We start from the raw sequence: 25240 nt of genomic DNA, 5'->3' as shown, positions 1-25240 counted from the left end.
TAATAATAGTTGCTAAAGCTTTAAGTGATAAGTGAGGTCACTTATTAAAAAGGGTTTGGTAATTAACATATTATGATTATTCACTTAATACTAGCAGAAATGAAAATATGAATTTAAAGTTATATGTTTTAAGGTAATTAATCACTGGTTTATTATTTAATTATACTATACTTAAAATATATGTATATTTATCGGTATAGTGAATTTATACCATTATTTTTAACTATGATTTACTGTTACTTGGTTATGAATAAAAAGTAAAGTTTAAATTATGAATATGATAATAATTATAAAAAAAATCACCTTTTTCTTAATTTTTACTATAGAATATTTAAAAATTTATAATAATAATAATAATGGTAATAAAATAAATTTATGTAACAAAAAGTTTTTCTTATTCATGAAACATATCTTTGACACTTTATTCTTTTCTTTAACATTCTTTATGTTCCTCTTATTTTACTTTTAGAGCATTAGTTATATTTTATGCTTTCTCTTTATCTTTTCAAGCTTATTATTTTTGTCACTTTATTTCACTTTTGCTGGTTAAGTTCTTATTAGTTTAATTTTTTTGGTCAACTTGTTGATTCAACGTTTCTTTAATCAAATGTGTTTTGTCTTTCAACCAACATTTCAATAATTTTCAGATTTGATTATTTTTTCAGTTACGAAAATTTAATTTTTTTTTTATCAACAACTGTTAGTTGTTAATTTTTATTAGTGGGAAGGACAGAGTCCAAGACCCTCCATTCCTTTCCTTCTAGCCACTAATATTGGTTGCTCAAATTTAAGAAATTTAAAAATTGAATTTAAGAAATCAAAATGGCTTTTTAAATATATTTAAATTCAAAAACAACTTACTTCAAAATTCATGTGCTAAAAAATATGTAAAATTTTCTGAATACTTGGTACTACGTGACATAAATCATAGACTATAAAGAAATCACAATTTCTTTAACAAAAAGTGTGATTATTAGGGACTATGATTATGAGTGACCTTAATTTGGTGGTTGTGCATATATTTTAGGAATAAAGTAGTAACGTGTATTCTAAAGTTTCATAAGAATCTTACTAGTTTATGTCATGCACTCATGCTCCTACCTTCATTTCCACAAAGACTATAAATATTAGAATCTTTTAATTAATTCACACTCTTTAAAACAGTTATATATATATATATATATATATATATATATATATATATATATATATATATATAATCCCATAAACCAATTAAAATGATGAATTTAACTACTTTTTTTAATTATTACTAATATGCTAAATTAACCTTTACTATCAATGATTTTAAAATTCTATTTTAGCCATCTATTAACACAAAACATAGTTACTAATATTGTTTTATGGGAGTAGACGTGAAAATAATCCAAAATTATAAATAAATTGAGTGTATCTTATACAAAATATTGACAACTCTTTTCTAAAATGTAATCTATAATAAAAATTATGTAGGCAATAGTTAAATTAGTTGAAAATAATAAATTTATTAAAAAAAGTGTTCATATTCCAAAATTATTCTCATTATATTTAAAAATAAAGCAGTTGAGTGAAAGTTTAATATACATGATTTAGTAAAAACATACAAAATAATTAAAAGATATTTAGGAAAAAAAAATCTTATCATTCAATTGCAAAAGTCTTATAACTTGAATTTTAGTGTATTTAATATGTTATTAATAAAAATGAGACTGAAATTAGATTTATGAATAGGTTTTTAGAATAATTATAGTGAACAAAAAATATGATTAAAACTAATTGATACCTACATGAGATTATGCTAACAAATAAAATTATGCTTTTTTAAGCTTACACTGAATTTATGATGCATAAATAAATGCCTCTTCTATGTAGTATAAGTGGTGGACCAATCTTAATGATGATAGTGATTCTGGGATTTCTTAGCATTTAATGTAGTGTTACCAGATCCCAATGAATACTACTGAAAAAAACACTGTTATATTGTCATTAATGCAAAACGAAACCTAATATTTCATTTATTATTTTATATTACAAAGGACTAATTACTAAAATCTTAAATATAGTATTTGAGAAATGGTCAATAATTTTTTCTGGGATTTGCTTGATTTAAGAAAATATTGTCTTACTTTCGTCTATAATCCCTAAAAGTGTAAATTTATTTTATTTTCCCAGTTTAAAAAAATAATAGAATTTATTTATATCGAAAAATGAAAACGGAAATAATATTTATATAACTACTTATAAAAATAATACGTGGTAACATTACACTGTCCTCATTTTTTTTCCTACAGCTCCATGAACTACTGACACTTAACTAATTTCCAACAACTCTGAACTAATATTTAACATATTTTCTAAATTAACACCCAAAAAGAATACTCCCAATAACAAAGGACCACGTGAATTTCTTTTTATAGTTGTAAGAAATTGAAGTCACAGATTTGAAGCTATAATTTCATAACTAACCTGAATTAATGAAATATAAATTTGAATATAAATTTTCTTGTTGTAAAGAAGGAAATGGCCTTTATTTCCTTAAGAGGGGAAAAAACACTATTTCGATGCAACATTTTAGAAAAATGATCAAATCAAACAGAATTTAAAAAATTATATAAAAGTGAATAAATTGTGTTAATGACACAATTTTAGTTTAAAATACTTTCATCAAAACTAAATTAAAAATGTATCATCCAAAAGTTATATCAGATTTGCATAACTTCAACTTAAATTTGCTCAGCACTAATATCATATCTTCCTAACATGACTTCTTCTCATATCTTATAAAATATTTATTTTTTATGTATCTCAATTTTCCTTTATTCTGTTGACTGCAGAACTACCGTCAAAATTATTGTCTTGATACCACGACCCTATCTCCAACCAATGGACCCTTTTTGTCGACCAACCAACACAAACCCCACATGATCAACCAGTACTAAAACAACATACTGATAACAAAAGTGTCACTTTGTCATGTATCATGACAACTGTATATTTTTACTCTAAATATAAAAAAACTAGTAAAATATTTTTCTATTTATGAATTCATCTAGCCATTTTTAATATGCAGCCCTCTCGTTCATTTATCAGTAGCACACATTGCACAAACTCAGAAATATATTGAGCTAATTACAGAGAAAATAAAGAATGAGGAAGAAGACAGTGAATATTTGTCAAATGAAAAGAACCAAAGTATTCACAAACTTGACAGCTTCTACAAAATATTAGGCAGCTGAGAATCCAATCTATGCTGCAATTCCCTGATTTTCAGAGCGAGTTCTGTCTTTTGCTCCTTGTAGCTCTGAAGCAAGTATTCTTTTCCTTCTATTACCTCTTTCAACTCACCCACTTGTCTTTTCAGCAATTCAACTCTCTCCTCTTCATCTCTTAGTTTTTCAGGGGACTCAGAATTACTCTCCCCATCAAGATGCCCATTTAAAAGACCATTTCTAGTCTCAACAGAAGTTGTAACTTTGGAAGATTTGTCATGGGGAATGTATCCAACACAGTGATCTGCAATTGCTTTTCTTAGCCTTTGGATCTCTCTCTCGGAATCAAATAAGTCCCTGTTTGTGGCATCAAGCTGCATTTGCAAATGTGAAGAAAGCCCCATCTGGGCATTGAGTGAATTTTGCAATTCAGCCATTTGATCTTGCATTTCTAGAATCATGTCATCTCTTCTCTTCAACTGTTGCCGCAGTTTCTGAATGACTTCTCTCTTACTAAAAATATCAGAACCAGATTCTGATACACACGGTGAATCTGAGCAGTTTGAATGGTGGAATGGCTTTGAAGGCAATTCAAGATGATGCTCAGGGGAGCATGCCCACACAGCACCATTTTCCTTGCTAAATTCAGGAGCAACAGCAGCAGCAGGAACAGTCACCAATGGTAGAGCTCCATCAAACTCATTCAGCATCTGTCCATTTGGTGGGCACTTTAGTTCCATGGTACCACCAGTTCCTATCCAGAACCAGAACAATATCACATTGATACTTAAAATCTACGTAAGACACAAATTGAAACAGAATAAGAAGCTTAAATATTTAGGGCTTGGTAGCATCCCTGAAAAGGATAAACCGTAAAAAAGAATAATATCACACAGAATGTAGAACCAGATTCACAAACTATAGTGATCAATTATTTCCAAATTACTCATTTACAATGTTTACACCATCTCTGACAGTGCTGTCAACTTCAAACGAAAGTCCATCATCCTGTTAAATTCGGGTTTACTTTACTTTAAATATCTGAACTATTTGTGTAGTTTGTATCTCTTTGCTGGTAAAGAAAAAAAAAATCTGATGATATGATACCAAATAAAAGGTTTTATCTTCATAACTGCAAGCAGAGAAAGTCAAGTATCAAGTGCCATAGATCCCTGAATTGCTTCAGGATGTTTAGCTCATCTGCCTAATTAGAACATGGGCATGTCCATTCCCACCCTATCATATGAGTGCAGGTAAATAACTTGCATTTTGACACCACTTCATACATCTCCAACTTCAGATGGAAATGCTGTTTATTAGTAGAACATGTAATGATCACATTCAATAGTAACGCTAGTGACATAAAACTGGAAGAAGAGATAACCAATAAATATGATGAGAACAAAACTAAATGTTTCACTGACACGCTCTTAACACTTGATGCAGAGAAAATAGACTAATACAAAGAACATAATTAACAAGTCTTAGCAGATAATAATAATAATAATAATAATCTCAGCGTCCTACAAACACAATATCAATAATCATCCAACGTGATTCCAAATTCAGATACAAAATCTCGTCAAAAAAATAAATCTTCTAAATAAGAAAAGTACTACACAGCCCAACAACCAGTCATCAAAACTCAGCAAATAAGAATAGTATTTGAAGCACATAGTAAACAACCTGAGATGCAAGTGAAGCATCCGTGATTATCTTGCATTTGGGAATATCCATTAGTCTGCAAAAAATAGTCTGCCGATTTCTTTGTGCTGGAGGATTTTCCATTTCCTGAAGCATCAAAAGACATGAAGTTAGAATCCACTTAGACCAAAACAGATATCCAATTTGACTACAAAATATATTTTCACATCTTCATCAAAAGGGAGGAGAAATACAAAAACAGGAAAAATGGTGCCCCCAACAGAGTACATAAGGACCTTTCTGAATGGAAGTTGCATTCTGCTTGGGTTTGGAGTCAAGTGCCTGCTTCAACTTGTAACCAAGGCGAATGGATAAGGTACTCAACAATGCACCAGCAGCAAAAATAAGCCAGTTAGGCCCTTCAACTTGAGTAGTACCATTTGCCTTATGACCTCTAGAAACCCCATTGGCATGTGGTTTCATTTTAAAAAGCAGAAACAAAAATGTTCTGGGTTGTCCAAGAAGAACCTACACAAACAAATACCAAAATCTCATTACCTCCAAAACACACACACACACATAATATAGAATTTAAAATTTTCATTACTACATTAATATCACCTTCTGACATTCACCATAAAAAAAATAAAATTATCCATTTATATTCATTAGTTTTAATATATTAATATTAATATTTCTTCTTCAGAAACATTAACCCCTCTCCTAATCCTAACCCCCTTTTCTTTTTTTCCCCTATCTATTTGGGGCTCACTCCACCGCCACCGTTTCCCTACAAAACTCCAAAAAACTGCAGACACAGATTTTCGTTTTCTGGCATCGATAAAATTTCAGACACATTGGCACTTGTCGGTTCGACACCTTCGAAAAACCCAAAAAACAGAACAGGAAATTTCCCACAAAGATCTCAACCATACCCATTCCTTAAACCCTTGTCATATTTTTCTTTTCTCTCCCATTTTCTACCTCAGATCAAACATCATCGCCACCCAATCACGACACGTCCCACCGAGAGCAGTGCCAGTTTTCCAAAATCCAAAATATAGAGAAAAAAAAATCCAACGATAACAACAAAAAGAAGAAGAAACAAAGAGACAAAGAAAAGAAAAGTAGAAGAAGAAAATCAGAGATAGTAAAAAGAGAGTACCTTATATTTCTACGAAAACATGGTAGTGAAGGATGAATAGAGAGTGAGAGTGGAAGAAGAAGAAGGAAAAGTGAGAGGGTTTTTGTTCATAGCGGCTAACCAACTGAGTCAAGAGACAGTGGCTGAGAAAGAGAGAGAATGGGTTTCCCAAAAAGAAATATTTGACTGGTAAAAAAGAAAAACAAAAAAAGATGAAATTTAATAATAAATAATAAATTAATTAATACAATATACATACATGTATATGCAAAAAGAAGAATTTGGTTACCCCTTCCACGCCACCTTCAACATCCTCAACATACCATACTTTATTCCATCTGTCATACACACACATGATCTCAATAATATTCTTCTTCTTTTTTTCTTTATTATTTCCCAATTTTCACCAAAACCCCAAATTTTACCACCTAAACATTTCATGTGTTGTATAAATAAATAAATAAATATATATATATATATATATATATATATATATATATATATATATATTTTGTTTTCATAATTTAAAAAGAAAAATAAAAATTTTAGGACTGTGTAACGGTTTCCACAGTAAAATAGAATTTTGGGATATGTCATAAGATACCTTTAATCCAATCTATTTATGTATTAAAAAAATATAATGTCAATTTCATTACAGGAATAAGCGGTTATTACTCGTAATTATTTTCGAAACTTTGAAAAACAATTGGTCATAAAAAATAATGAATATTAATTAAAATTTGGACAATGATATTCCAATTTTTTAACAACCATCTTTATTCTTGACCTGATTTGAATTATTAACCAATATACAATTTTTTTAAAAATAATTAATGATCTATCTTAAGTCACGATAGAGTGTAAAAAATGAGAGTCAATAAATTGAAGTTAAAGTATAATTTTCGTTAGAATTTAGATGGTGTTTGTATAAAAAGTATTCTCTTAAAAGTTGTAACTATTTTAACAAAATGGGATTAAAGGTATTTTATTTAAGCTTGATAAAAAAAAGTTGATAGCACATTAGATTTTTTTGAGAAAAAATATTTAGGAAACAGACACGGCTTAAGACAAGACTATGCTGCAAGTGAAAAAAAAAACAAAGAAAAAGGTGAATAGTGATGCAAACTTTTATGTTTTTAAATAAATACTACTAGGATATTTTATTTCAAATATCAAATAATTTTAATTTGTAAACTTATGATGATTTATTAATTATTAACATAAACTATTATACCACTCTATTGAAAAAAACATTTTTTTAAAGAAAAATAAACTCTTGGTGTTAAAATATTAGAACAATTAATGTCAATTTTTCTTAACAATATAATTTTCTCCAATACCTGTATACAAAATGGTCATTTTTTGTTCATGATTTCACAAGTTTAAGTCATTACATAACTAAAGTCTTCCTATAATATTTTGAAAATATTGTTAATCCAATTGAAATAAAGTTAAATAATATTCATTTTGTTGTTAATTATTGTATCTTCTCATACATTTTGTTCACCCTCTTTCTTCTCAACTACCATTCTGAGTCATTTAGAGATGGTCCACACACTCCCCAACTATACACTTGGTCAATATTGAAGATTTACAATTCTTATACAATTTATTTATCAAAAAAATACATTTTCCTTTTTAACATTATCTGTCATAGTTCAATAGGGTTTAATTATGGTTATTTAATAAAAATTTGTAAGAAAAAAAATAAGAAACTTATTTATACTTCATTTGAATTCAATAATAATTTTATTAAATAATGTAAATTAAGATTATTTTTTGGTAGCAGGAATATAACTTATCGGACATAAAAATTTAATTATATTGTTACATCGAATGATTTTAAGAAATGTTAAAAAAATTCAGCTCAAAACAATAATTTTCTTTTACTTGTTTAAAATTAATTCACCCTCAAAATTTAAATAGGGAAAAGTCGAAATCAATATCATTTTCAACCAATAAAACATAAATTATGTAAGATTAAGTCCAGAAGAGAGAGAAAGAAAAAGAAAAAGAAAAAACAAAGGCCATAACATCTTCCTTCATTCAATTGAGATACCCAAAATATTTGTGAAAAAAAAATAAAAGAATAAGAAAAAAAAAACAGTGAGGCCGAACAAACTATAATACAACAAGAAATAATATAGTATTTTTTTTCCGTTGTGGTAGCCTAACAAATTATGGATAAAGTAGAAGACAAATGTTATTGGACAAAAGAACCATAAGCTTAAAAGAATATTTATTTTTAAAAAATAATGATATTTTGACTACTAATATTTACTTTTAAAAAATGATAACTTTCTCTTATAATATGAGGTATCATTTTTAAAATAATTTTAAAATATTGAGAATAAAAAAATAGAAAAAATGAAAAATTATTTAGAAAATACACTTCTTGTCGTGATAGAAAATTGTCAAAAAATATTTTTTTTTAATAAAAATAATTATATGAAAAGAAGGATAATGTAAGAAAAGATGTTACGTGAAAAAGATACTGATATTTTAACTAACACATTTTTTCTTACTGCTATTTAATATTACTCCTTATTATTATTATTCATTTTTTCTTAATTTTTAAAATCTAAAAGTTATTTTTTTTAAAACTATTTTATTTTTATAAGAATTGTCAAACGTCCAAGACTATTTTTCTTATATGAAAAATAATGTGATATATCTTTCTTGATATTATTTTTGAAAAATGTTGGTTGCACGTGTAAGGATTATAAGAAATTAAGATAGTACTATCATTGGGTTAAAGTCAATCAACCTTAATTACTTATAAATGTTAATATAATTACCTTATTTGTTATATACAAATATCATTACCTCATTTGTTATGTTTATCATTGCAGTAAAATAAAGTTGTTATTTATAAGCATTATTATTTGTTAAAACTTATAAACTTTTATTTATATATAAATATTAGAAAGTAGATTTAAGTTTGATTTATTTTTACAAAATTAATTAATAAAATAAAATTTGTCTTTATTTATATATCATAAATTGATTATATTATTTTAGTGATATGAAAATTTCAATATATTGATATGACATAAATATTTCATTCGTAAAACTATATTTATGTGAATAGTATAATAGTAGCCGAAAAATTGGTAGCATAACAAATTTAATAAATCTAATTAAAATGGAGTATGATGTTATATAAAAAAAATGAATTTAAATTAGTTTATATTGACAAAAATACTAACTTTAATGCTTGTTCTAATTCTAATAGTATAGATGTATCTTATATTTAATCAATAAAAGATCTCTAATAGTTACAAAATATAATTAATAAAAAAATATATGATATAGACATAAGATATTAATTATCTATTTTCACAATATATTATCCTCACACTAACTGTTCATTTTATTTGTATATATGATTTGTTTTATTGTTAAAGTTGATTACTTGTTTTGGAGGTCCATAGAAAGCTAAAAAGTTAGAAATTAAATTAAAAAAGCACACACATTAGCAATATAATATTGGTTATGATCTTTCTAGTCATAAAAATAATAATAAATGTATTGGTGCAATGACAGTTGTCTTAACTTATTTTTATTATAAAAATCATCGTTAGTAATGTTAATGACATTGACACTTAAATCTCTCAACTATTTGTTTCTTTATAAACATTTTAGAGATCTAATCTTCACTAAAATTTGGACGTATTTTATATTTAATTATTAATTATTAGTTATCATATATATATATATATATATATATATATATATATTATAGAAATATTATTCCCAAAAACTACTAAAAATAAATTTGATTAACATTAGAAACTCCTTTCCCAAATCCACTTGTGAATAATAAGAATTTAAATATAACTTTGATTATAATGGTATATAAACTAAATCAAATAATTCGAGATAAACACAAAATATGAAGTACAATTACTGGTGATTTTTTTATTTGCACCATTATTGGTGCCTTAGTGGAGGCTGAACGAGAAAAATTAGCTTATATAATCTTCAATTTGATGTCATTTCACCCCTTTCACTCTCAATGGGTTTCTCTTATTTTTTTTTTATTTCAACTATCAAAATAAATGATTTCGAAAACAAATAAATATAATATTCTGCATGCCTTCACTTATTTATCGAGGCTTTCTACATGTAATGATCACAAACTTAATCAAACCCTTCTTGTATCCTTTTATCATCAATGGCATAGCCAAAGCTCCTTTAATGGTTTTCACTCCTGCAAAAAAACAAAAAACAAATAATCAAATTAAAAACACTTCAACAAGAACAGTGATGTATTGTGAGGTAGATGAAAGTTGGTGGAATAAGTAATCTTTCCTTTTACTGCATAATTGTATTTAAAAATTCATTAATTATTGGTTCTCTTATTTCAACTGTAAAACAACTTGTGATAAAATAATTATTGGTTCGAATTTCTTTGATTGGCATAAACATAACTATATAACTTGAGAAAACAAGAGACTAGCAATAAAATAATCTTTTATATGTTAAATTAACTACAATAAAGTTAAATTTTATGTTTTTAATTTTTTTCTATTAACCAATTTCAACCGATGAAACAATTTTTATATACATTATATAATATGTATAATAATTAGGTCATTTTCTATGCTTATTATTTAATTAGGGGGCCTACAAATATATTGACATGTATGCATGAACATGGAAGAAAAGGCAGGGAAAATTCATTAATGATAATCTCCTTTCACACTTTATTTTCTTCAAATAATTTAGTCTTCGTTATTCTAAGATAACATAATTTTCTGGTAAACCTCACGCACAGTCGCAAATATCTTAATCTATTAACAAGCAAACTAATAATTAAATATCGAACATACGTAAACAATTGTATGCATAAATATCGTTAAGAATCATAAATAAATAACTGACTTTCTATATAAACTGAAGTTTATCAACCCATAATTTAATTAGTTATACAAGTTTTATTATATTAACTTCTTGAACAATTATTTTATGTCATAACTAGATTTATAAAGAGCTTTTTGTTCATATTTTTTAGAAAACCGCTAAGTTTAATTATTGAAAATGATCCATGAATGTTGAGCTTACCACTGCGCAAAAGTGAAGTGAGGCCATTCCATGTTAACGCAGAACGTATCACTGCTGGCCAAAATGGAGCAACAAATGGAGACCAATCTTCTGACTTGATATCCTACATATATATATATATATACCAATCATGCATCTTATAGTAGCAACACAACTTCAACTCTTTCTTATTGTGTGTATGTATGTGTTGAAAGTTTTACATGAGCTAGAAATAAAGGTAATTTTATAGTATATAAATTAGGGATGATAATGCGGGCCGGTCTGGTCTGTTTAGACTCGACTCGCACATCACAGGTTGGCCCGTTCTGTCCTGCACAATTTATGCAGACTGTAATTATTGGCCCGTTCCACACATCACTTGGCCTGTGGGTATATAGGCTGATCCACTTTTTTTTTTTAATGTTTATGATAAAACTTTCAATGTTTAAAAATGGAGAAACTTTAAGAAGTTCACAAAATTAAGTAAAGACTTTGGGGAGTTGAATGATAAATTGATAATTCAATATTTTCATCATATTTATATTCATACTACAATATACACTATGTATTTTTTAAATTTTAGCACATTAAAAACATACATAATACTTGTCTTTTCCAGTTATACAAAAATTTGGAACATTAATGCAAGAGTCCATAAAAAAGTAACTAATATATATAAGTGCATGTTTTTTTTATGTGGGCTTATGCAGGCGGGCTACTGCGGGCGGGCTACTGTGGGCCTGCAGGTTTAATATCCTGGCTCGTCCCACATTTTTTTTTACAGGTCTACGAGTCGGCCAACGGACCAGATCCATATTATCATCTCTAATATAAATGAATACAAATCTCATCTTACAAACTGACTTGTATCGTTACTTGGAATGAGTGGAGAACACAAAGCTTTCAAATTACTGAAAAACCTCAAGAACTACACTTAATTTACCTGAAGTGACAGTGATTTAAGCAAATTGATATAATCAGAAGCTGAGCACCAGGCTGGAAGATAAAACGCATCACAAATCTTCTTCAACAGATCTTGCTCCCATGGTTTTAGGGATTGTTCGTCAGGGCCAAGATCCCTGTGGCACCATGTTACTATTATTATGGTGCCACCTGGTGCTGCTACCCGAGCCAACTCTCCAACAAACTGTCAGTGGCATGTGAAATAAACATTAATTCGATCATGGTTAAGGTTTAACCATTGTTCGAAGTGAGATTAGTCACAAGTAAAGCATATATATAGTGGAAGAGAAAATTAAATTGAAACCTTAGTTTTGTCAGGCATATGCTCTCCACTCTCCATGGACCACACCAGATCAAACTGTCCATCAGGGAATGGTTGCTGCAGAGCGTCAGCGACGTGAAAAGAAACCTGCAATCACAGAAACAAGGAAACAAATATTTTATTTTATGTTAATCATGTTATATTATAATAGCTCCATGTGCGTAGATTCCATAGAAGTTATCAAGAACTTTGAAAAATGCGTAAAGTAGATCTAAAACAGATCAATTTCAGAAATTAAGACCTTGTGAGCCAATCCTTGAGCTGCAGCAAGAGAATTAGCTCTTTGAGCTTGAACGGAACTGAGAGTGATGCCAACGCTGGTTGCCCCAAATTTCTGGGCCAAGTATCTGGAACTGCCCCCTATGCCACACCCAACATCAACTATTCTCTTCGGCCATTTCGTACGTTCCTCTAACCAAATACAAAAACAGAATAACAGTCGGTAACATACACAATTTTCATGTTTTCAAATCAAGATCCAAATTATTAGTTAACATGTTATGAACGTCTTTTCTGGTCTGGATAAATAATTTTTTTTCGTTAACACTTTCACGAAAAAATTAAAATGGATTTGTTTATAAACTAAAACTAACTTCTACCAAACTAAACATATAATTCTTTAAAAAATATATATAAAACTAATCGTGCATATCAATTCATGCATAAGTTTATTTTAATTTTTTTTCTTGTCCACAACAGTTGAAAAGTTCATTTAATCACACCAAAAAAAATCATTGTGGTGGATATTCAGAAACTCTAGGAGCTAAAGAAGCTCAGCCACCGTCATTCTGACTCTCATTTTGTTTTATAAAATAATTGAAAAAAAAAACGAGATTAAAGTGATAGATAGATAGTGAGTTTTTTTTTTATCAACTATTTATAGATAGTGATTGATTTGTGATTTATGGAAAGAAACTAATAACCTAACGAGTACAGTTATTAAAAAATAAAAAAGAATGTTAAAAAGTTAATTTTAAGGTTAATTAATTTTATATAATCGGTTTGAGAAATATATATATATATATATATATATATATATATATATATATATATATATATATATTGTGTATGTAACTAGACATTAAAAAATTGTGGATGACTTTAAGTTTAACTTTTAAGACTGACTTCTAAGATATAATTTGTATTTGTATATATATTATGGATTTTTACCTTATTTTTAAGCCAAAGTAAGATTTTGAAAGATGAAAACATAAATAAAAAATAAACATTTGTATCGACATAAAAAAATTAACGTTATAGATGTAAAATAAAATATACAGAGACACTAAAATATCATATCCCGTGTACCAAACAATGATTTAATCATAAAAGAAAACCCCCGAGAAACATGTGGAAGGGGGACACAATGAAAAGACCATGACAAACAGTAGTGAAAAGAAAAAAAAGGTAGACGACACCATCTTCTAAAAAAAGACTAGGAATAAGGCATCGTCAAGCAAATTTCATGATGAAAACTTGGTTTTTGAATCAAACCAAATCACGGCATGCGCTGTATGTAGATGTGGATTCGTTTTGAATTCCAACAGTGTTTTGAAAATTCGATTTCGAAATCTAACAGTGTTTGAATGAACACAGTGAAGTTGAAACTAGAACTGTAATGAAAAACGAAGAATACCAGAAAGCGAAGCAAAACGAAGCGACTCTTCGATCATTCGGATCTGAGCAGCGCGATGATCCGAAACCGAAACGGTGGAATCCGGGTCGTAGAAGCCATGGTGCATGTGGTCGCCCCAAATGTTCTCCCATATGGTAGAGGACTCGTCGTAGAACTCAGCGATTCCCTTCTGCAGTTTCTCCTTCTCCTTCTCGTGCTGTTCCACTGCCATCTCCTTCTTCGTATAGCAGTAACCGCTGGAGAAAATAACTCGTGAGTGAGTGAGTGAGCGAGTAACGCATATGATGCCATATTTTATACGCAGATCTTGTCTAGGTCTAGTCACTCTGCGTAATAATGCATATCCAAACACTCACCAACTAATTGGATGCATGTCTTCGTCACAAGTTGCAAAAAGAAATTACTCTTTCCACTGCAATAAAATAATAGTTATTATAGATTGACAAAGTTTTTTTAAAAATTTTTGACAAACTTTTCTAATTAGGTAAAAGAAATTATTTTATTATTTTATTTTAATTGAAAAATAAAATTTAATTTACTTTAATTCTATTTTTAGAAACTTTGTTAGGTTTATTAAAAGATATTTTAGAAATCTTGTTTTCATGTCAAAAAATAGTTAATCTTATTTGACAAAAAAAAATCTCCATACATTTAAAAAAAAAAATAATACTAAAACATTTAAACTTTGACATTTTCTTTCTTTATAACTAGAGTTAACATCTCTTAATAGTTTTGAAATATAGAAAAAAAGTTAGAAAGTTAGTTAAAGAATATTAATTCAGTTCTCAAAATTTAGTTATTACAGTATCATTTATTTCTCTTACTAAATATAGTAAAAATAATATAATATATATATAATAATAATAATAAAAGATATAATAAATATTAGAATCGGTACTTATTACATAGGCTGGGTGGATGAGTCAATGGCTATTTTAGTCATGTTCTAATGAAGTCATTAGTTTAACCTTTTAGAAACGTGCAGAATTTCGAGATTGGGCTTGGTTTGAGATATACATAAATTAATATTAACATTTTCATAAATTACTTAATTTTTTAATTTGTTTATAAATTAATATTAAGTGTGATATTAAACTAAGAAATTTTACGTTGGTAATATTAAAGTTTAATAATCATAAAAATATATGGAGACCAAATTAAATTTATGGAAATAAACGATTGTGTTCAATTTTGATTTGTAAATGTATTTGTAATATTTTTGTGATTTATTTTCTTAAACATAAAAAAAATATTTTGAAGATTATATTATAACTTTTCATATAAATGTCTTATAAAAAATAAATAAATAAAGATATATACCTCATTGCATATTTTGCAAAAGGAAATGTGAGCTGATTTTTTTTTTGTCTATTTATTTGTTTAGACGTTTTTATTTAATTATAATTTCTGCTATAAGCATTCGTTTTGGTTTTGGACGCTTGTTGGTAATAGAGAATCAACGTATGTTTCTTTAATTATTTTATTATCATTCTTTTAATATTGATTTTTGTAAACGTTATACTCTTCATTCTATTCAATGTTTTCTGTAAAACGTTTTCTAATTAAATTTTTTAGGTGACAACTTTTTATTAATTAACCATGTTTATACTTATATTTTATTGACTTTTTATGCGGTGAACGATCTAGATTATTTCATTAAATAATTTACAATTTTAATTTCATTTGAAAGTCACTAATCAATACTTATTGTTACCTAGCTAGTCAAACTTTCATAATAATGTAAACTATTATTTCTTTTTGTATGATATATCAACGTCAAGTCATATTGGTCAACATTTTAAATTAATTGCTAGTAAAACAAAATGGTCACAAGAGTAACTTCAATGTTTACAAAATATAACAAATGTGGATAAAGACATATTTGAAAAAAAAAAAAAACACTAAGAAGGTTGTATGTTCTAAATTAATTAAATAGATTTTATGATATGGAAAGGGACTTGATGTAACAAGCATATAAAATAAATGTGAACTAACGAGACAATTAATTACAAGTATTGAGTGATTCAACAATTTTTTGAATGAAGAAGGGTTTTTTAAATTGTGCTAAATAACCAGTAATCTTTTTAAGATATTAAATTATTTATTAGGTTTTACTTAAATTTAAGAGTTTATTTTTGATATATTAATTTTGACATTATAATATTGAGTCATTTTAAGCTAATATATGTGTTGAAAATATAAAGGTGTTGATAATAAATGTATGGATATATATGGGTTGAAAACATAGAAGAAGTTGATAATAAATGTGTGGATACTTTTGTATTGAAGGCGTGTGTAAAGATGTGAAGACCAAGCCACATGTTATACCGATAACAATTAACCTAGTACAAATATAAATGATGGTATTATTAGAAATAACATAATTCGAGTTTGACAAAAAATCACCAAAATCTGTAAAAAAAAAAAAAGTTCATAGTGTTAGAGTATTTTTTTTATTTAAGTCGTAGTATTCACATCACAAATTTAGGATTTAGATTCTATAAGATATTTTTATTAGTGGAATGCGATAACATAAAATTCCAAACACTAAATTCAATTTTTAGTTTAATATATATATATATATATATATATATATTCTAAAACATATATATTGATAACATAATGTTTATAAAATTATTGTATTGAAATAAATTATTAGTAATACCATAAGATAAGATAAAGAAAAGGAATGGAAAAAATAGCTAAACTCCATGAATGTTTCCTTGCACCAAAGTTGAATGAATGTCAATCGTAACTTCCTTTATATAGATATGAAATTGAGTCAATTCGATTCACACAAATTGACTCACTACGAGCTAGATTGAAAATGAATAAATCAAATTCGGCTCATTTTATGGTGAGTCATGAATTTTGCAACCCGACTCAACCCATTACGGATTGGTAGGTCAAATGGGTTCACTCACCAACCCATTTAAAAGAATTATTTATTTATTTATTTTTAAGTATTTAAATATTTAGATAATTTTTGAAGTAACTCATCAGATGACAATCACAGTAAAATCAAGAATCAATGTCTTCATCATACTCACCATCAATATATGATGAATTATTTTCAAGAAAGTGTCTATGTAGTCCAAGAAAACATAATCAATATTATACATTTTCTCTCATGCTATTCAATAAAATATAAATAAAAAAAACTACAAATTTTTGTCATTCTAATTTAGAAAAATTTGTTTATAAGAGGATTGCTTGAGTAATTTACTATAAAGATTACAGTTAAAGATTAAAGTATCAACGTATATAACCTGATCATCAAATTAATTAGACATTGAAACTATTCAAATATTATTGAGCAATATTCTAACATTTTAAAAAAATGAAATTGTGAACCTACACAATTAGGAGTAATAAATAATTATTAAAAAAAATAAAAAAATTGTAAAAAATGTTGGTGGGTTAAGTGTGTCAACCCACCTCCAACCTGACTTAAACCAGTTTGATCCGTGGATTAAATGAATCGGGTTGAGTCTCAATCCACTTTTAAAAAAACTGAAATTTTTTCAACCCAACCCGACTCGAATCCGTGATGAGCCGAGTTGACTCACAGGTTAAAAATAATAATAAATATAGTACAACATATAAAATAAAATATATTAACTTTAACACCTATTTTAATAATATAATAATATTATATTTATAATTTATATTGAAATATAACAGAAACATATTAAATTATTGGTTGTGTATTTTTTGATAAGGGTGTCTATATCTTCTGTAATAATTGTTATAAGTGCTTTCATAAGTTGTTATATGTCTTCATTAACAAGTTGTACTGTTCGATTTCGCAATTTTCTGTCTCGTGGGTCTGATTGACATTGTTGTCTACGAAATCCACTTATGCACAAATGTACAAGTATCATATGCATATATTTAATACACTTTTACATATATTTTAAATACCTATCATTTTATCCTTTAATTTTTTTATAAATATTAAATTTAACTATTTAATAATCAAAATATTTATGAAAGTGAATTGTACTAGTGCAATGCAAGGAGTGTTAGACAACATTTTCATTACGCGAATCCAAAAAGTGTGTATTAGTTTTAACTTTTTATGTTAAATAATTAATTGACAAGTGTAATTATCTTATAAACTAATTAGTATTTTGTAATTTTTTTATTACATTTCAATATATTCAACTACGTATTATTTTTTATAAGAGAGAGGTCACGTAACACGTGGTTTATTATTTTTAATATATGTTATATACTTTCCAGAAAATAGATAAAATTTAATATTTTAATTATTAACTCTAATATACTGCTTACTTATAACAAATTAGTATGACTTAATGTAATAAAGGATCATATAATTGATAAAAAAAGGATAAACAATATCGTATAACTAATTAGAAAATAGAACATAAAAGCTTGTACAGTTATATACTCAGAAGAGAATCACATCTCAATTCAATTTCAGTTCTTATTTTTTATTTACTATTTTGACTTTATCCTAATTTGTACGTGAATCTTATATTCAAAGATCTTAATTTCATAAACCTTTATAGAGATTCCAGTTAAGAAATGTTCAATTTAAAAAAAAAAACGTTGATATTCAGAAATAAACCTTTTTAGTCATAAGAGTCCAGAGTTTACATTCTTAAAGAAATTTTTAAAACATATATAGTGATATTTTGCAAGTTTTGTTCCATCCATAATTTATTCTTGAAATTAAATTTGTAACATTGACTTTTATAAAGTTATAACTAAAATATCATTCGAGTACAACAATTATACATCAAGATATTCAATTATAACACGACTCACATAATTTTAACTATAACACAATTAATACAATAATAGGTATATTTGGTGATTATCAATTTATCATGAATAAAATTATATAAATCATGAGAACAGTTATTTTTTATTGTCATATAGAATTTTATTTATTTTTATAATATTATTCAAAAATTAATATGTAGAATTAATTATTAAAGTTACAGATTATATCATGATTTGGAAATAAGATTATTTTTAAGAATGGTAGATGAGAAGAAAACAGCACAAAGGCAAGGCAAGTCTCAAGTTTGCCAAAAAACAGTAAGGTTAAAATTGACATTTCATTTTAACATTACATATTTTGTTCTTTTTTCCTTCTTCATGGGATCCACAAGATTTATTGTGAACCACTTTTATCTCAACCAAACCAGCTTGTATTTTATTTTTCTTGTCTTTTTTCACATACTTTTAAGCACACTAAATAAAATGTAAAAGTTATATATATATATATATATATATATATATATATAAATGTTGGTAGTTGAGTCATTCATTGAAAAGGTTGTGTTTAACAAATAAAGAAAAAAATTGAAAAAAAAATAGCAAATAGAATAAGATAAATAAATAAGAATAGGAAAATGGAGATTATTTAGTTGAATAGAAAAGAAAAGATAAATAAAAAAAAGGTTAAAATACCTTTTTGGTCTCAATTTTCGTCAAGTTTTTTCAAATAAGTCCTAATTTTGATTTTGTGTTCAAATAGGTTCCAATTTTCGTCAATTATGTTAAATTGGGTCCTTTTTTGCTAACACCGTTTAAATCATTAACGGCCATAAACAGTGACAGCCACATGTCATTTCGTGGTTTTTTTGAATTTTTTTTATTTTTATTTTTAATTTTTAATTTTTTTTAAATTTTTTTAAAATTTTTTTTAAATGTATACGTGTCAACCCAGGAGTGTGCCACGTGTCACTTTGTGGTTTTTTTGAATTTTTTATTTATTTATTTGAATTTATTTGAATTATTTTTTAAATGTCCACATGTCAATCTAATAGTATGCCACGTGTAAAAGCCAATATTCTATATTCAATTTGCTTTCTATATTTGTTATTTTTGTTCAATTAGGTCCTAATTTTTGTTAAGATTAACCAATTTGGTCCCTATAGAAGATGTGACCAAATTTAATTTTTATATCAAAGTTATAATGATGTGAATTTTAATATATTATATAAAGATATTTAATAAAAAATATGAATTTTAATATAAAAATTAAATTTGGTTTTAATTTGGAGAGGGACCAAATTGGTTAATGTTAACAAAAATTGGGACCTAATTGAACAAAAATAACAAATATAAAGACCAAATTGAATTTAGAACATTGACTTTGATACGTGACACGCTACTGGGTTGACACGTGGACATTTAAAAAAAAATTAAAAAAAAATTATTTTTTTTTAAAAAATTCAAAAAAACCACGAAGTGACATGTGGCACACTCCTAAATTGACACGTGTACATTTAAAAAAAATTAACAAAATTTAAAAAAAAAATAAAAAAAAAATTCAAAAAAACCACGAAGTGACACGTAGCAGTCATTGTTCATGGCCATTAATGCTTTAAACAGTGTTAGCAAAAAAAGACCCAATTGAACAAAATTGACGAAAATTAAGACCTATTTGAATACAAAATCAAAATTAGGATTTATTTGAAAAAACTTGACGAAAATTGTGACAAAAAAGATATATTAACCTAAAGAAAAAATTAGAGTAAAAGTAAAGTGAATCATAAATTAAATATTGAATACATATGATTCTATAATTGAAACCTAACTTGATCCTCTAAGTATCTTTTTGTAAATAATGTATTGTAACACGCACTGAAAATAAAAAATATAAAAATATGAAAATAGAAGATTTCTCTCTCTGGATGAGACGGGGCCTAACCACATAAAAGTCATCCACCATTTCAGAAAATTTTATAATATAATATTATTTTAAAAGTTAAATAAACTATATAAAACTATAATTTATCATGAACATAATTATTAAAATTGTATGTCACTTTTTTATTATAAATTTGATATATTTATTTCATTTATTTAAAATCAAAATAAGAATTTTATAAAATAATAGTTGACGCAACATAAACTTACAATTGAAACCGGTCTTCAAATTAATCCATAATCTAAATAAGATATATTCAACTAACTCAATAAATTTAATAATTAAATAAAAGCTTAAAATCCACTGATACCACTCTCCAAGTGGAGGAGATGGAGACAGAAGGAAATATACTTGGTCAAAGTGTGATCTCATACTAAGATTTGGAGGGGAAAAAATCTATCATGGCTGGATAACTTATTGGTGCAATTTTTCCGAGGTCCAATCTGGTCTTTATGTCAGTGTCTTTATGTCCGTGTCAGGATCTGAGTGGTTGATATATTTTTGAACTTTCTGATTTCCGTGAGATAATTTTGATCAGATAAACACAAACAAAGATGTCATCTCAAAAATAAAATAAAATAAAATTTCATAATTTTTTTTTAATGAATAATAATATTTTAGTTGACTTCTCTTGATGGATTTTTAATTTATTATTCCAATCACCATTCATAGAATAGTAAGTTAAAAATAATAAAAAAATAGTCAAAATATCAATATTTATCTTTTATATCTTCTTAATTTTACCCTTAATATTATTTTTATTATGGAAGTCAATAAATTATATTAAAAAAATCTTAACCACATCTACTGGTCCCATTCTATTAACCATATGTACTAGTGATAGAATATTAAAAAGGACTATAGTAGTTTGACATAATTATCATTTTTACACCCATTTCATACTGCATTTTATCATTTTTAACCTTTTTTTTATAAATTTTCAGAATAACCATTCTCTAAACACTATATAATACAGTTCCTTTAATTGTTTTTGTTAAGAAATAATATATTGATTACCTACTTAAATATACATAGTAAACAAAAATTTCATTTAATTTATCAATTATCTCAAAATGTTATGTTTCTAATTGAGATGGTAGTATTATCCAAGATTTTGATGGGGAAAGAAGGCAGTAAATCCACATCCAATTGGTGGAGAAAAACATTCTTTAACAAAGTATTGTAAATATCCTGCCTTAATCTACAAATCTAAAGGCTAAATTTTTTTATCCAGAGATGAAATTAAACACTAAACTCAAAATAAAATAAAATGGAACATGTGACTACGTCCAAACAGCAACTATCTTCAATTTCACCCCCACGTAGAAAACTAAAAAATGAAAAAGAAAAGTATTAGTAATACCCAATCCCTTTAACTTTCTTTTTCTCCGTTTTCTGCCTGAACTATGCACATAACTGACCTGTTCGAAACCGACTTCATTCTGTATAAAAGCTGAGTCCTGCCTCTCAACTTATTCAGGTTTTCGACATGAAATGATCGCAAACTTAATGAGACCCTTCTTGTATCCCTCTATCATCAATGGCATTGCCAATGCTCCTTTTATCGTTTTTTGTCCTGACAAAAAGAAGTCATAAAATACAAATCAACAAGTTTCTAGTCCGGGACAACAAAGTAATCAAATACTAATCAACAACTGCAAAAGGAAATCAAGAAATTAAGTAAGGAAACGCAGAAGTCCACATTGACAGCATATAGTGTAGCGCTTTAAAAATAGTTAGTGAATAAGAAAGTATTTAAAAAGAAGGTACAAGTTCATTTTTTGTCATCATTGGCAAGAGCAGAATAACTTGGAACATTTTTTTTTCTTTTGCTACATACTTTATACATGTCTTGTAATTGTAAACCATTATTTTTCCCTCTTTGGTTACCTATTGATTCAACGAATACTTTTTACTTGATTTCTTTAATAATCTTTTAACCAATCTTAAGCATAATGGGATATTGAGATATTTAAAAATCATTAATAAAATTAATACTTTATCAAGTAAACCATTTCTTGAACATTTTCATAACTAGAATTTTCAAATGTTTTAACTTTTAAATTTAATATAGAAAAATTTTGATGAAAAAAGGGAAGACAATTATTTTAAGAATAAAATAAGAGAGTTTCACAATGTTTACAAAAACAAACAAACAAGTTGGGATGTTGAATTGTAAGATTTATAATATTTAATAAAAAATTAAAAAATTCAACTTCCAAACATATATTCCGGTGGCATAGTTAAGATGGAAGGAATGTTTGATTGAAGAAAGGAAAGGAAAGGAAAGTGAGACAAATTTTCTATGACTGTCCTGGAATTTTCACTACTAAATCTAAGTAAGTGGTTGGATTCAGCCATTTATGTGTAAAAATGTCAATTTTCTGGTAAATGTCATGCACTCAGTTGCGTGTTTTAATCTATTTCACTAAACACACAGACCAACTATGTTCTTGGCTGTGAAGGCTAATGGAAATAATCATCAGTGACATACACTTGCGATAGAAGATGAGATTTTGCTTTGTAATTCGAGCTTACCACTGGTCAAGAGTGAAGTGAAACCCTTCCATGTCAAGGCTGAACGTATCACTGCTGGCCAAAATGGAGCAACAAATCGAGACCAATCTTCTGACTTGATGTCCTACATAAATATCAACCATGTCAAAACAGCAATACAATTTACTTGGCCTGTCTCCGCACAGTGACCATATGCATATATTATAATATTGAGAAAGCACTTATTAGCTATGTGTATTGGGTACCTGAAGTGAAAGTGATTTAAGCAATTTGATATAATCAGAAGCTGAGCACCAGGCTGGAAGATAATACGCATCACAAATCTTCTTCAACAGATCTTGCTCCCATGGTTTTAGGGATTGTTCGTCAGGGCCAAGATCCCTGTGGCACCATGTTACTATTATTATGGTGCCACCTGGTGCTGCTACCCGAGCCAACTCTCCAACAAACTGTCAGTGGCATGTGAAACAAACATTAATTCGATCATGGTTAAGGTTTAACTATTGTTCGAAGTGTGAAGCAGAAAACTTATATGAGATTAACAGCGTACAGAACAGAAACAAACATTAATTCAATCATGGTTAAGGTTTTAATCTGTTGTCAGTCACAAGTAAAGCATATATATAGTGGAAGAGAAATTAAATTGAAACCTTAGTTTTGTCAGGCATATGCTCTCCACTCTCCATGGACCACACCAGATCAAACTGCGCATCAGGGAATGGTTGCTCCAGAGCGTCAGCAACCTGAAAAGAAACCTGCAATAATAGAAACACGGAATCAAATATTTTATACTTATATTATATTATAACAGCTACACGTGCATAAATTCTACAGAAGTTATAAAGAACTTTGAAAAATGTGTAAATTAGATCCAAAAGAAACAAATGCCCAGAAATTAAGACCTTGTGAGCCAATCCTTGAGCTGCAGCAAGAGCATTAGCTCTTTGAGCTTGAACAGGACTCAGAGTGATACCAACGCTGGTTGCCCCAAATTTCTGGGCCAAGTATCTAGAACTGCCCCCTATGCCACACCCAACATCAACTATTCTCTTCGGCCATTTCGTACGTTCCTCTAAACAACCCAGAACATAATCAAAATATTAGTCAGCAGCAGTTAATAGTCAGTTACCACTTTCAAACAACTAAAATCGAAAAAAAAACAAATAACTCAGTATCAAAAGATCCAAATCCAAATGATTGGTAAACAATTGGTAACAGTATACGTACACCAATGAGTATGATGAATACACACACTGTTCTATAGAAAATAAAACCGGTTTCCAACTGTTAATAATTGCAAAAAGAGAGTGAATGAAAGCAAGAGTGTGTTGACGAAACAAAAAGAATACCAGATATAGAGGCAAAACGAAGCGACTCTTCGATCATTCGGATCTGAGCCGCGCGATGATCCGAAACCGAAACGGTGGAATCCGGGTCGTAGAAGCCATGGTGCATGTGGTCGCCCCAGATGTTCTCCCATATGGAAGACGACTCGTCGTAGAACTCGGCTATTCCCTTCTGCAGTTGCTTGTCGTCGTCACGTTGCGGTGGCAATACAACCTCCCGTCTCTCGGCGTTGGTGGTGGAGGCCCGAATTGGAGTCCATGACCCGCGTCCGACCCGGATTATGGCGAAAGAGGTTGGGAAGTGAGGGGATTGGGAAGGAAACGTGTGGATGCATGAGATTGGAGAGGTGTTGGAGATGCGTGCCACCGTGTCCATGTCTCCCCCACACACACACGCTCTTACATTCACGGGTAACGCTCAATATAAAGCAACGACGCGAAATCCAATGGGTTGCTATGTACTGAAAAGGAAATGAAAAGAATATTTCATTCACACTCGTTATTTTCTGCTCCCTTCCTTGAACGACTCACTTTTCGGAGGTGACGTCACGCCATCTTCCTTGGCTGCGCTTGTAGTAGCTCCCACATCTGTGCTCTTTTAACCACTAAATAATTTTAATAAATATACGGTATAACTTATTTGTACTGTTATTATATATATATATATATATATATATATATATATATATATATATATATAATTTTTAAATTTTAATATAAAATAT

At 27.9% G+C, this 25240-nt stretch overlaps 3 protein-coding genes across 5 annotated transcripts; all 3 read right to left on the bottom strand.

Moving 5' to 3' along the window:
* Nucleotides 1-3047: 3047 nt before the first annotated feature.
* LOC114170038 lies at nt 3048-6174 on the bottom strand. The gene is made up of 4 exons (XM_028055506.1): nt 6016-6174; nt 5147-5378; nt 4893-4997; nt 3048-3960 (listed from the first exon to the last, which is right to left on the bottom strand). Exons 2-4 carry the CDS (start codon nt 5331-5333, stop codon nt 3212-3214), a joined length of 1041 nt encoding a protein of 346 aa, XP_027911307.1. The 5' UTR covers nt 5334-5378; nt 6016-6174; the 3' UTR covers nt 3048-3211.
* A 3775-nt stretch (nt 6175-9949) lies between these two features.
* LOC114168461 (tocopherol O-methyltransferase, chloroplastic-like) lies at nt 9950-14240 on the bottom strand. The gene is made up of 6 exons (XM_028053285.1): nt 13962-14240; nt 12567-12736; nt 12308-12412; nt 11984-12187; nt 11062-11164; nt 9950-10207 (listed from the first exon to the last, which is right to left on the bottom strand). Exons 1-6 carry the CDS (start codon nt 14170-14172, stop codon nt 10104-10106), a joined length of 897 nt encoding a protein of 298 aa, XP_027909086.1. The 5' UTR covers nt 14173-14240; the 3' UTR covers nt 9950-10103.
* Nucleotides 14241-20913: 6673 nt separating this feature from the next.
* On the bottom strand, nt 20914-24941 carry LOC114168600 (tocopherol O-methyltransferase, chloroplastic-like). 3 transcript variants are annotated; one of them, XR_003600707.1, is made up of 7 exons: nt 24519-24941; nt 24072-24241; nt 23820-23924; nt 23415-23618; nt 23191-23293; nt 22074-22228; nt 20914-21162 (listed from the first exon to the last, which is right to left on the bottom strand). XR_003600707.1 is itself a non-coding variant. In XM_028053483.1 (6 exons), exons 1-6 carry the CDS (start codon nt 24889-24891, stop codon nt 22125-22127), a joined length of 1059 nt encoding a protein of 352 aa, XP_027909284.1. In that variant the 5' UTR covers nt 24892-24941; the 3' UTR covers nt 21771-22124. The 3 variants fall into 3 exon arrangements, 1 of the variants encoding a protein (XP_027909284.1); XR_003600706.1 differs by lacking the exon at nt 20914-21162 and adding an exon at nt 21771-21982; XM_028053483.1 differs by lacking the exon at nt 20914-21162 and having other exon boundaries at nt 21771-22228.
* Between the last annotated feature and the right edge of the window lie 299 nt (nt 24942-25240).

The sequence above is a fragment of the Vigna unguiculata genome, chromosome 11 (assembly GCF_004118075.2).
Source record: "Vigna unguiculata cultivar IT97K-499-35 chromosome 11, ASM411807v1, whole genome shotgun sequence".
Taxonomy (NCBI): Eukaryota; Viridiplantae; Streptophyta; class Magnoliopsida; order Fabales; family Fabaceae; genus Vigna; species Vigna unguiculata.
The sequence above is the reverse complement of the archived record's forward strand: the minus strand, read 5'-3'. Positions and strand labels throughout refer to the sequence as shown.

Excerpts from the sequence above, each read along its gene's own strand:
- LOC114170038 (XM_028055506.1), bottom strand. The coding sequence starts at position 5,333 with ATGAAACCACATGCCAATGGGGTTTCTAGAGGTCATAAGGCAAATGGT. Across the intron at positions 4,998-5,146 it reads TGCAACTTCCATTCAGAAAG|GAAATGGAAAATCCTCCAGC; the intron begins GTCCTTATGTAC and ends TTGATGCTTCAG. Across the intron at positions 3,961-4,892 it reads ATGCTTCACTTGCATCTCAG|GAACTGGTGGTACCATGGAA; the intron begins GTTGTTTACTAT and ends GGTTCTGGATAG.
- LOC114168461 (XM_028053285.1), bottom strand. The coding sequence starts at position 14,172 with ATGGCAGTGGAACAGCACGAGAAGGAGAAGGAGAAACTGCAGAAGGGA. Across the intron at positions 12,737-13,961 it reads TCGTTTTGCTTCGCTTTCTG|AGGAACGTACGAAATGGCCG; the intron begins GTATTCTTCGTT and ends GTATTTGGTTAG. Across the intron at positions 12,188-12,307 it reads ATATGCCTGACAAAACTAAG|TTTGTTGGAGAGTTGGCTCG; the intron begins GTTTCAATTTAA and ends TGCCACTGACAG.
- LOC114168600 (XM_028053483.1), bottom strand. The coding sequence starts at position 24,891 with ATGGACACGGTGGCACGCATCTCCAACACCTCTCCAATCTCATGCATC. Across the intron at positions 24,242-24,518 it reads TCGTTTTGCCTCTATATCTG|AGGAACGTACGAAATGGCCG; the intron begins GTATTCTTTTTG and ends TGGGTTGTTTAG. Across the intron at positions 23,619-23,819 it reads ATATGCCTGACAAAACTAAG|TTTGTTGGAGAGTTGGCTCG; the intron begins GTTTCAATTTAA and ends TGCCACTGACAG.